Source organism: Ictalurus furcatus, chromosome 20, assembly GCF_023375685.1.
Source record: "Ictalurus furcatus strain D&B chromosome 20, Billie_1.0, whole genome shotgun sequence".
NCBI classification, from domain to species: Eukaryota; Metazoa; Chordata; class Actinopteri; order Siluriformes; family Ictaluridae; genus Ictalurus; species Ictalurus furcatus.
In genome coordinates this window covers 4,685,030-4,698,224 of record NC_071274.1, presented here as the reverse complement: position 1 = coordinate 4,698,224, position 13,195 = coordinate 4,685,030, and the positions used below count along the sequence as shown (strand labels likewise).

At 40.3% G+C, this 13,195-nt stretch overlaps 1 protein-coding gene across 1 annotated transcript; it reads right to left on the bottom strand.

The window, feature by feature from the left end:
• Nucleotides 1–6,795: 6,795 nt before the first annotated feature.
• On the bottom strand, nt 6,796–12,442 carry LOC128624149 (prostaglandin reductase-3-like). The gene is made up of 2 exons (XM_053651539.1): nt 10,740–12,442; nt 6,796–7,873 (listed from the first exon to the last, which is right to left on the bottom strand). The coding sequence occupies exons 1-2, from the start codon at nt 10,985–10,987 to the stop codon at nt 6,958–6,960; spliced, it is 1,164 nt and encodes a 387-aa protein (XP_053507514.1). The 5' UTR covers nt 10,988–12,442; the 3' UTR covers nt 6,796–6,957.
• Nucleotides 12,443–13,195: the final 753 nt, after the last annotated feature.

The following is a 13,195-nucleotide window of genomic DNA, read 5'->3' as shown; positions in this document are numbered from 1 at the left end:
CATTTACACTCACCCTCTCCATCCACACTGTATTTTTTTCTGTCGCTCTCACTTCCGTCTCTCTGTCTCTGTATGTCTAACTCTCTATAGATGTATAGTAAGTGTTTAAAGGGCTTAAGTCTTAACAATTAAAGCTGAAACCCTGTTCACTTAATGCAGTAAGTCTTCTGCCTCTCTCTCTCTCTGGAGACAGTGTGTGTTCTGTCTTCACTGGTGTGTGTTAATTTAACGAGATGAACACTTACTCTGTTCACTAATGAGAAGGAGTTACAAACCTACTTCAACTGTCTCACTGTCTTAATGCACCTGTCTCACTCTCTGTACCAGTGAGGCTACATCGTATGGCTACCGTAACACACATTATTGCAAATAATATTCGCACATGGTAAATTAGATAGATGTTTTTTTTTTATTATTGATCCCCAAAAACATTTGGGAAGAAATATACCGTCATGTGAAAAAATAAGTACACCCCATGGAAATAATTGTTGTGTTTTTTGTTTTTTTTACATATTTGGACAAGCAAACATTTGATCCTCTTTGAAACAGTGAAAACTATTAATAAAGTTGATGCACTCTATTAAATGACATAAAATTGTTATTACAATTTGTTATAAATTTCATAATTTAAATTAGCAAAAAAAACCCCAAAAAAAACAGATCAGTCAAATAGAAAAAAATAAGTACACCCCTACATTGATCACACTTATCTTGAAACTGAAAGACTATTGCGTGGAAGAGTGGTCAAAAATTCCAGCAAGCCGATGTCAGACACTGGTGAACAATTATGCGAAACACCTACAAGATGTTATTCCTGCTAAATATTAACAGCATTGCGTAGGCGGGTTTCTACTTGCGCAGATGCTAGACAGATTTAGACAAAACACACAGCACACTACAAAAATAAGTCTTTTCAAAATATAGAAAATACATGTGTCAGCTATAATAAAGGATGGCAGTTGATCAGCTTATTCAAAGAGGTAATTAAATGAATACATTCATCATAGGTATTTGATAGCACAGAGACACACAAACAGAAACTATAACCCAGTATTCCCCGTATCTAAGGTGTCTTAATAACAGTTCATAATATAAGAGAGTACATGATATGAGAAGAGAATTCCCTTCAGGGGGCAATACTAGCTTCTGAAGCCAAGGGTGTGCTTACTTTTTCCAAAGAAGAATATCACTTCTATTGATATTTCTGTTGAATAAATGATTGAAAAACTAATTTTCCTTGTGAGTTTGTTCAAGTATATCAACTTCATTAATAGGCACTGTTTCAAAGATGATCAAATGTTTGCTTGTCCAAATCTGTCAAAAAAAAGCCAACAATTTCCATGGGGTGTACTTATTTTTTTCACATGACTGTAGTATCAAATGCATTTAAAAAAAAATCAGTCTAATTTAATTTCTGCACTTCTACTAATTAAAAACTGAGATTCTGTGAGAAATGTGTGAGAGATAAGCTGCAGGATAAACACAGCTTGCGTCCAATGTCACGGGCAGAAAAAAAAATAGCAATGACAAGCGTTTCTCCTTCAAACGTTAACTTATTTTTTTTTTACACTACACTTTATTCAGAGGTTAAAGTTCAACAATGACACCATCACGTTAATAACATATAAATAATATAATAATTAACGGTGCAGAGCAAGTCAGGGTTTTTATGTAAATCATTTCCTTTTCGGAGGAAGAACGAATTTCTGTGTTTGTGTGTGGCTCAGAAGGAGGCGCTTCTGTCAGTAGGGGGGAGAGGACAGGACAGGACAAGACAAGAAGTGCATGCACACACACACAAACTTTTTCAACGTCCTAATTTTTGTTTGTTTGTTTGTTGACCTTGCTCGGTCACATGACCTTTAAAAAATCTCAGATCGGAGGAAAAAAGAAAAAGGAGAAATTGTGACAGCAAGGTGAAATTAAACTGGTTTCATTACAATGTGTGTGTGTGTGTGAGAGAGAGAGAGAGAGAGAGAGAGAGAGAGAGAGAGAGAGAGACACAGAGACAGAGAAAGCTCCCCCCTTCTGAGATCTGACATGTCACACTATGCCTCCTTCTGCTTCCTGTCCACCTTTAACCATCAAACACACACACACACACACACACACACACACACACACACAGTAAATCTCTAGTTCCTTATCTTCTCGTCTGTGATAAACCCATATTTTCCCAGTAGTCTTTGTTCTTGCTGGAGTTCACACTGTATTTGTGGTTTTTTTAGGAAAACTATTTGAATTGGCAAAATTTCACTTGGACAAAATATTTTGTTCTGCACGGTCTTTCCCAGTGATGTTTGTTGGTAAATGAGACCTTTTAGCTTTACTCTTGTTTGACACATGTGATTCGAAAAGGGTTTTAACTGAAAGCGCGTTTTGTTGACGTCACTTAACACGTCTTGGCCCACATCCACGGAAAATCTGCGGTAATTAAAGAAAAATTCAAAGCGCCTCCAAATATTGTGGAGTTTGCTTGATTTTGTGTTCACTTCTGCGCTCATAAAAATGCAAAATCCCAGAAGGACTGCCTAACCGTTTGTAATAACTTTTTCCAATATTATTCTCTTCAGTTTTTTTTTTTTTAAACTAGCGAATAGTGTATGTCTTCCTCGAAAAAACGAATCGTTTAGTGGTGTCTGTTTCCCTGCTAGAAATTAGCACACAGAGGATCTTAAACACCGTGTGTACACACAAGTTCCAAGATCAGTCATATTACAGCCTTCAAGATCCTGAAGCTAATGGCCAGAGAAGTGTATAAAACATACCAGACCCTCTGTGGCACGTGGGCTGAGAATACAGTGGACTAGTGCTTTCATTATGAAATCTTGGAACTCTGTATTTTCTGATATGTTTTACTACATCCTGTTTCAGAATGTTCTCACAAACTGTTTTTCACCCAAATTGGTCTCTTGCTAATTCCCACCCACCAGCTAGCTCTCCCCGATCACACGACAGCTACCAACCCACGAGGGTGAAGACTACCCGCTGCTCATCCCACGTCACAGTAAGACTGATATGCACGTCTACGATGTTACCCGAACGCCTGTCAGAATGTCAAAGCCCCGCCCCTTGTGTTGAGCTAAGTGTAAAAAACAACAACAACAACACCACCACAACTGGTTTACTTTACAGGTTTACCTCCTGTTCCTAAAATGAGATGGAAATCCATCAGCACAGGTGTGTGTTCAATGTAGATTACTTAACTGCGAGTTCTTGCCACAATGCATTATGGGATATGTGCTATGAACCGCCCTCTCGCTACTGTGTACTGAAACCGAAGACCCAATTAAACGTGTGTGGGTGTGTGCTGTTTGGCGTGTGGAGGAGCTCTAACATTAATTGGTGTGTGAAGGTGCGGTAATGTGAGCATCCTGTGAAACCCAGAGAGACACACACACACACACACACACACACACACAGCTGCTAATTGCAGGGAGACACACAGTAACAACTTCATTAACACCCTGTAGCATCTTAGAGCTTTGAAACACAGTGATCTGTACAGATATAAATATCAACCTGTCATGGATTATTCTATTAAAAAATACTGAACATAATAATCTAGAACGATGAATGGTTATGAATGGCGCATTTTTCCTCTTTCTGTGTGTACTCGTGGCATTTCAGGTCCCGCCATGATGTCGTTGTCCTTGGAATTTTATCGGCTACGAATTTCCCAATTCCGATTTTATTTATACGACGAGTTTAACATTAGGCGTCGTCACAGAACGGAGCAGCTTCACACCTATCCTGATCCAGACATCAGAAACCGAGACTCAGAAGTATTCGGCTGCATGAAAAAAGCAAGCTTTGAAGACATTATATTATATACACTCACCTGCCATCCAATTGTCCAATTAGCCATTCGTGTGGCAGCAGCGCAGTGCATACGATCATGCAGATACGGGCCAAGAGCTTCAGTTAATGTTCACGCCAAACATCAAAATTTGGAATAAATGGGAATCTGAGCGACTTTGACCATGGCTTGGGTGTTGGTGCCAGATGTGTTGGGTTGAGTATTACAGAATCTCCTGATCTCCTGGGATTTTCACATGCAACAATCTCTAGAGTCGAGAACAGTGGGCGAAATTTCTTTGTTGATGAGAGAAATCAGAGGAGGCTGGTTTGAGCTGAGATAAAGGCTACAATAATAAGCACACTTTACAACCGTGGTGAGCAGAAAAGCATCTCAGGTCTCAGGATGCACAACATGTCGATGTTTGAGGGGCTACAACAATGGAAGACCACATCAGGTTCGATTCCTGTCATCCAAGAACAGGAATCTGAGGCAATCATGGGCCAATGTTCAGTGAAACTGGACAGCTGAAGATTAGAAACCCCTTGGTCTTTTTATCAGGTTACTAATTATTTGCTTCTTGTGGTTGACGTCTCCAGGGCGCACAGTGGCTTAGTGGTTAGCACGTTCACCTCACACCTCACACGGGGGTTCGATTCCCACCGTGGCCCTGTGTGTGCGGAGTTTGCATGTTCTCCCCATGCTGTTGGGGTTTCCTCCGGGTACTCCGGTTTCCTCCCCCAGTCCAAAGACATGCATGGTAGGCTGATTGGCATGTCTAAAGTGTCCATAGTGTATGAATGGGTGTGTGAGTGTGTATGTGATTGTGCCCTGCAATGGACTGGCACCCTGTCCAGGGTGTACCCCGCCTTGTGCCCGATGCTCCCTGGGATAGGCTCCAGGTTCCCCATGACCCTGAAAAGGATAAGTCGTATAGAAGATGGACGGATAGTTGACGTCTCCCCCCCAAAAAAAAAAAGTAAGACAGGTAGATAGATGGATCGATGTAGGAAAAAAAGAGGCAAGGCGCACTGAATAAGGTTGGGATTTCATGCAAGGATCAGCAGTAAAGCTAATGTGGAGCAAATTACAATTTGTAACACAGCAGGCGTTTAAAAAGAGGTAATAATGGCCTGTGTGGTCTCTGGGTAGCCCGGAGCGTCGGGAGGGTGGAGGGCACACACAGCTGCCTCACATGTGCACTAGTAATTACCTATCCTATTAGGGAAGCCTCGTGTAAGTTTAGATTTAGCATTAATCTATCCTCACTCGTCAGGAAATGAAATATAGTGTTAATATAAACTAAAATGCAGCATACTGCATAATGAGAATATAAATTCTGTGTCCTTGAACTATTACAATTCAGTGTGTGTTTGTTTATTAGCGTGTCGAGTGTGAGGCTTTTTACCTGCTGAAATCTCACCTGAGCTAGTGTGTGACACCTGCAGCAGGAAACATGTGACAACAAGTCGAGACACACACACACACACTTTCCAGACTGAGCGATGAAAAACAACAGACAAACAAGCGCAAACCTGGAAAATTAAAGTTACTAAAATGAAGGATACCTGTAACACATTGTGTGTGTGTGGGGGGGGGGATCATATTTCCATCATTCGGTTTTCCTTTAATTATTTATTAAAGGCTGCATCTTTGACGAATTATTTATTTTATTTCACACAATGATGACGTTCCATCATCTTAACATCATATCAACATAATGTAATTTCTGTATCTGCAGTAAAACCGACTATATAACTCACAGCACTGGTTCTGCACTAATGAGCAGTATTTTGTGTAAATATTTACACACTAAGGTGTCTCTGTGGTCTCTTATGAATTGTTTTAATTTTGTTTCAAGGTGCTACGATGCGGTTATAAATCGATTCTTTATGCGTTTTGATTTCCACAGGCTACACTATTTATTTTTCTATTATACTCCATTCTGCTTTCAAAACACTTTCTGTTATTGTTACATCACTCATTGTCGTTTTAAAAATAAATAAATAAATAAATTTAGACATTCAAAAGGGGGAAAAAATGAATTGTTTAAAATTCTATGTTCAGTCTGTACCGGCATAAAAGTGCGAGCTTATTAATATTCAAATTACTAAAGTAATTGAAATACAAATGCAATAAAAAAAATAATAAAATAAACATTGTGCAGCCCTAACCTAAAAAGAATTCATTCATTCAGTAATCTATGGTTGATCCAAAGCTTATCCTGGGAACGCTGTGTGTAAGGTCTAGGGGAAATTTACTGTAGTCAATCCACCTCTCAGTATGTTTCTGGGAGGTGGGAGGAAACTGGAGAACCTGGAGGAAACCCACACGGAACCGGTTAGAACATGTGAAACTCCACATAAACAGTAAGCTCAGGATCAAACCAGGGATGCCACTGTGCCACCAAGCCATATGTAAAAATATAACTATGATGTTCCTTCTCAGCTTCTTGAACACAACGCTTCATTAGGAATGATCGATCGAGTGCTTGAAGCTTCACGTCGGATAAATCATTTTAATTTGTTTTTCTTTATGTTGACTACACGAGTGAACTTGAATGACGGAATTCCTAATAAGAGGAATTCCTATGAATTAGAGGATTAAATCAGTATTACAACCAGTCCATCCAGGATTTTGCAATCGCAGAAATGAACAAGCAAACTCATTTCGACGAGCTTGCAATGTTTCAAAATTACTGCTGATTTTCCAGAGATTTGGGCCAAGACGCGTCATGTGATGTCATCACAACCCGCATTCAATCGAAGCCCTCTTCGTTTCAGGTGCGTCAAACATGAGTACAGCTAACAGGTCTCTTTAATCACCAAACATGACTACGAAAGACCGTGCAAAGACAGACTGATATAACAAAATATTATTTCTTTTATAGCTTAATAATATTTTCCCTGCCAGATGTTTATTGGTGATCCAGTACATTTTAAGCAATTGATGCTATTGAATTGTGCACCAAATGACCAGGGACATTTAAAACATACTTCATTTACAAGCTCTTTATTAATAAACATAGATTATAATTTGCTGTTCATTAGATTAATCAGGCTTTTTCTGATATATAGCAAAATAAGACGTATTTTGGACACAACATATGTTCACTGAAAAAAGCTGTTATTGATTTGATCTATCAGTTTACGCTCTCCTCAGATGTCGGGAGGACTAAGCTCCACCACCACTTTGCCTTGGTTCTTTCCGGCGTACATATAATCTATTGCTCTGTACACTGACTCCAGTCCTATAAACCTCCCTCCCTTGTCCAGCTGTCCATCATCGATGACGCACAAAAGCTTCCCTTCCTCCTGCATCTGCATTGCTTTCTGCATACACTCCCTATACTCTGACAGGAAGTGAGGAAGGAAGAAGCCCCTCACGCTGGCTGATTTCTGCAGGAGTTTGGCAGGAAGTGTGGCTCCTCTGACAGGCTGCAGGCCTGATTTGCTCTGATAACCTGAGATGAAGCCCACCACCAGCAGGCGGCCATGTTGGGCCAGATTGTTAACGGCCAGGTCAAACACGGCGCCCCCTACTGACTCATACACCACATCCACACCTTTAGGATACTCCCTGCGTAACGTTGAGGCCAAGTCCTCTTCCTTGTAGTTGATTGGCCGATCACAGCCGATGCTCTTCAGAAACTCCACCTTCTCACAGGAGGAGCATGTGCCTACCACATGGCACCCAGCCATCTTGGCAAACTGGACGGCAAAGTGTCCGGTTCCTCCGGCGGCAGCCGTCACCAACACTGTTTCCCCCTGTTTAAGTTCCCCGAGACGCTGCAGGGCGATGGACGCAGTTGCTCCGCTCACAAGCAACGCTAATGCTTCTGGCTGCGACTCCTTTAACGGAATCACATTTTTCGCAGGTACGAGTGTGTATTCGGCAAATGCGCCTTCGTTGAAATACGCCACTGTGTCGCCCACTGTAAAATGGGAACTGGCACTTAAACCCAATGCCACCACTTCTCCTACACCCTCAAACCCTACTGGGAATGGAGGGGTCACTGAGGGGTCGTAACGACCAGCTGAGTAGTTAATGTCAGACGCGTTTATGCCAACGTATCTAAAGAGAGAAGAGTAAGAAACCACGAGTTATATATTGCAGCCCTTTTTAACAAATGATATATGATGCAGTACTAATGTGACTTATAGACTTTGTTCAGACTGGTGCTTCATATTGTACACTACTGTGAATATATCTTAATATTTATACTGTTAATAAATCTTTTAGCTAAATAAAATGTACTCATCTTCAACTTCAGCCTGGTCAGGTGGATCTAGAGATATTCCCAGGAACACTGGATGGGAATACGAGATGGGAATACACATGCATTCACACCTAAGGGAGCAATTTAGAGTCGTGAATCCATCTACCGCCATGTTTTTGAGAGAGGAAATGGGAGAACCCCGAAGAAATCCATGAAAACAAAGGGAGTACATGTGAAACGCCATATAGGCTGTAACCTGAGCGCAGGATTGCTATGTTACTATGGCAACCAGTAGTAGGAACGCCTATTGGCGACTTCATAGCACAGCGATTGGTGACTGTGTGTAAACGTACCTTTGGATGTCATTAAAGCTAGTACAGTCCAAACAAACAAATCAGATTTTCTCGCTTCTTACAGAGGCCTCCACTAATATTGGCACCCTTGGTAAATATGAGCAAAGAAGGCTGTGAAAAAACGTCCCTGTTGTTTAACCTTTTGATCTTTTGTTAAAAAATTTCACAAAAATACTCTGCTCTCATGGATATCAAGCAATTGCAAACATAACACAGGTTTATCAAAAAAAAAAATCTTTATATTTGAAGTATATTCCCACTGATATTTTAAATATTTTAGTACACCTGGGTGACTTAGAACAGGAAATTATTAAACCATGACTTCCTGTTTCACAGGGGTATAAATATGAGGTAACACATAGGCCAAATTCCCTTAGTCATTCATAACAATGGGTAAGACCAAGGAATATAGCTGTGATGTGCAGCAAAAGGTTGTTGAGCTCCACAACATGGGAAGTGGCTATAAGAAAATAGCACAAGCATTGAAAATACCCATTTCCACTATCAGGGCAATAATTAAGAAGTTCCAGTCAACTGGAAATGTTATGTAATGAAATGTTATGAATCAACCTGGACGAGAACGTGTGTCTATATCGTCTCAACGCACTGTGAAGAGGACGGTTCGAGTGGCCAAAAAAATCCCCAAGGATCACAGCTGGAGAATTGCAGAAGTTAGTTGGGTCTTGGGGTCAGGAAGTCTCCAAAACTACAATACAAGGTCACCTACATCACCACAAGTAGTTTGGAAGGGTTTCAAGAAAAAAGCCTCTACTTTCATCCAAAAAACAAATTCAAGCGTCTTCAGTTTGCCAGACACTACTGGAACTTCAAATGGGATCGGGTTCTATGGTCAGATGAACCCAAAATAGAGATTTTTTGGCAATAAACACCAGAGGTGATTTTTGGCACACACAGAGTGATAGCCATATGGAAAAGTTCCTCATGCCCACGGTTAAATATGGTGGTGGCTCTTTAATGTTTTGTGGCTGTTTTTCTGCCAGAGGACCTGGACATTTTATTAGGAGACATGGCATCATGGACTCTATCAAATATCAACAGATATTAAATGAAGACCTGACTGTCTCTGCCAGAAAGCTTCAAATGGGCCGTGGTTGGATCTTCCAGCATGACAATGATCCAAAACATACATCACAAATCAACACCAGAACATATATCACAATCGACTGACCACAAAATCAAGGTCCTGCCATGTCCATCCTAGTCCCCTGACTTGAACCCCATAGAAAACCTGTGTGGTGAACTGAAGAGGAGAGTCCACCAGCGTGGACCTTGAAATGTGAAGGATCTGGAGAGATTCTGTATGGAGGAATGGTCTCAGATCCCTTGGCATGAATTCTCCAACCTCATCAGGCATTATAGGAGAAGACTCAGAGCTGTTATCTTGGCAAAGGGAGGTAGGACAATTATATATATATATATATATATATATATATATATATATATATATATATATATATATATATATACCTGTTTTGTTTGCAATTGTTTGATATCCATGACAGCAAAGTATTTTTGTGAATTTAAAAAAAAAAAAAAGATCAAAAGGTTAAACAATAAAGATAATTTTTCACAGCCTTCTTTGCTCATATATACCAAAGGTGCCGATATTACAGGAGGGCACTGCATTTCACGTGTTGACTCATAAATAAATCACGTGATTTATTTCTGAAATAAATAAATTTACCCTGCTGTTATTTGTTAGTTCAGGATCCTCCTGAGTCACTGAAATGAAATGAAATAAAACCATCACAAGTTTCCAGAGTGTCTCTAATAGACAGGAGGAACTTCCAGCACACTAAACACCAATTTAAGGGAGGAAACATTGAAGTGTATTATTATGACGCAGGGCTGTACAGTGATTTAGAGTCCCGGGTTCGATCCTGACCGAAGGTTACTGTCTGTGTAGAGTTCTACATGTTCTCCCAGTGTCTGTGTGGGTTACATTTGGGTTCTCCAGTTTCCTCCCACCTCCCAAAAATATGCCAGAAGGCTGATGGGGTATGATAAAGTGTGTAAACAAATGTGTGTGTGTGTGTGTGTGTGTGTGTGTGTGTGTGTGTGTGTGTGTGTACGGTGTCCTGTTTAGGGTGTGTTCATGTCTCATGCCCAGTGTTCCTGGAATAGGCTCCGGATTCACAGCAACCCTGACCAGCATAAAGAGGTTAATGAAGTTGTATGAATTAATGTTTTGAAAGAAAATTCCAGTCAAATCATTTTTTTTAAAGCAAGCTGTTAGTTCTGGTCCTGCATATTTGAATTTCCAGGAATTCTGTGACTTATGTATTTGTTTGTTTACTTTATGTGCAGGTGCTAACATGCTAAGCTGTGTGAAACCCAGTGAACTGACCGGTTCCGGATGAGCAGCTCGCGGTCGCTCGGCGTCGGAACCGGAAATGTCTGCACGAAAACAGCTTCACGAAAGTTGGGGCTCCGCTTCGTTACCATCATCTTCTTCATACTGCTCGGTATTGACGAGCGTTTATCATCCATAAAGTGATGTGAATAGGACATGTCGATAATAAAACGCTTTTGAAAACGCGTCTGAAAAGCCCAGCGACATCTGGGCACAGATTTACATATCAGTCCAACAGACATGTTTACACAACGGGCAATCGATACAAGTTTTCCAGTCCCAAAATAATGGATAAGGTCACGTCCAAAACCGAACACTAGCTCACTAAATAGTACACTATTTACAACAATACAACACCCTGCTGCTACCAGACTCGAATATCCGGTTTGGGACGGAACCGCAGGGACTGCACTAACTTTATTAGCCTCTGTTAGCCTGGCTAGCTTACTCTGCTAGCTCGTATCAGCTTGTCGAGCATTTAATTACACGCCAAACGTATCAGAAGCACCAAATTATTCGTTTTTGTCGTTTTGACTAGCCTGTTTTTCATTAAACCCAGAGTTTAAGCTGTATTTTTTTTATTATTATTATTTTTTGCTCATATCTTTAGCAGGTCACTGTGCTGTAATTCTTAACTAGCTCACTTCCTCTTCCTGTCATTCTGCTTCCCTTTGGGATACAACTAATCAACCTATGGAAAAATGCTTAGGAAATAATTGAAATTGTCCATAAATGAATTTATAATTCAATTATAATGCATATTATGTAGTATTCAGGTATATGAGCTTTTCTAAAAATGTTAAGAATGTCCAAGAAGAATGGTCTAAATTAGCTGATATATGGAAAAGGTTGAGTGTAGGTAATACTCCTACTGTCCCTCAATTTGACTTAAAATATAAATCCCACCCATTTTATACTGGGTCACGAGGAACCTGGAGCCTATCCCACAAGGTGCAAAGGGCACAAGGTGGTGGACAGGGTGCCAATACAGCGCAAGCACAATCATATACACATTCACACACTACCGACTCTTTGGACACTTTGGACATGCCAATCAGCCTACAATGCATGTCTTTGGACTTGAGGAGGAAACCGGAGTACCCAGAGGAAACCCCCTGCACACACAGGGCAGCGGCAGGAATCAAACCCCCAACCCTGGTGGTGTGAGGAAAACGTGCTAACCACTAAGCCACTGTGTGCTCCAATACAAATCCCAAAAACTGCAAAAAATTAAATTCACTACTCTTGTCTACCAAGAATTTTTTGAGTTGCGACACATCTGCCTAGACAAAGGACACTTTCTCCAAGAAAATTTTTAAGATATTTTACAACCATGGATTTCCTAAGGAAGCCATAGAAGATACCATGGCATGTACCCCAGATGTACCCCAGATACCCCAGATGCACTGACCTATAAACAATCCACTGCTAAGAACATTCACCTGGTGCTCACTTATCATCCTATTAATAAAGCAATGGCTACAATTATATGTAAAAAAAAAAAAAAAAAAAAAAAAAACAATAATAATAATAATAAAATAAAATCCTTTGTAAACCTCCAGGATGATCCCAAGCTTGTTCCTCTTTTTAGTGAACCTCCTACCTTCTACAGATGGAACAACCATCTGAAACACCAAAGACACGTGAAATAAATGATCTTTCAAGTAAAAGTACAGTACACAATCATGTAACCAGTGCCTAAATTGGATTGGAGTGCAGAAAAGTGCAGCTCTGAGGCTTTGGCTCAGAGCAAGAAAAACAGCAAGAAGTGCTGTACTCCAGTATAATTTCTTGGAAAAATAAATGATAAAATGTCATAATGATAATTGCGATAAGCCTAACCTTAATTTAAAGACTTTTATTATATTGTATCATGTATCAGAAAAAATGTTGATATTATTTTGATGACAACATTTTTTAAAAAGCCTGAGGTCCAGCCATTCAGTTGAACCCATAGCACAAAAACAGATAGAGGTAAATTGTTAACAATGCTAAAAATTCATATAATAAGTTGACCGGTAGTATTAAAGTGATTGCACAGCGGCAGAACTAAGGGGTGGCCTGGGGTGGCCATGGCTACTCCTGAAATACCCCATTTAACTCAGTTACACTTTTGGTGAATGAGTGCTATTCATTTCATGATAACTTTCAGCATGCGATTAATGGGAAATGGCCCTGTCATTTTGTTTTCATATGTTGCTAGAGAAAATTAATGTCAGGCCTCTAGCATCCATCTTGTAACAGCTCCCCCTCTTGTCACTAAAGGGTCCCATGGAGCAAACTTGTGAAGGCTGGCAACAGATGCGTTTCTGACGAAAACATTGCTTACTGGGCAGTGACTCCATCAGATCAGTGCATCTTGATGGGTCTTGATGTCACAGGGATACAAAATTCAATTTGGCCTCCAACCCCCAACCTATAAATTGAAGGTGGTCTATTTGGCCATCAGT

Excerpts from the sequence above, each read along its gene's own strand:
- LOC128624149 (XM_053651539.1), bottom strand. The coding sequence starts at position 10,987 with ATGTCTGTTGGACTGATATGTAAATCTGTGCCCAGATGTCGCTGGGCT. Across the intron at positions 7,874-10,739 it reads GAGCTGCTCATCCGGAACCG|ATACGTTGGCATAAACGCGT; the intron begins GTCAGTTCACTG and ends TTCTCTCTTTAG.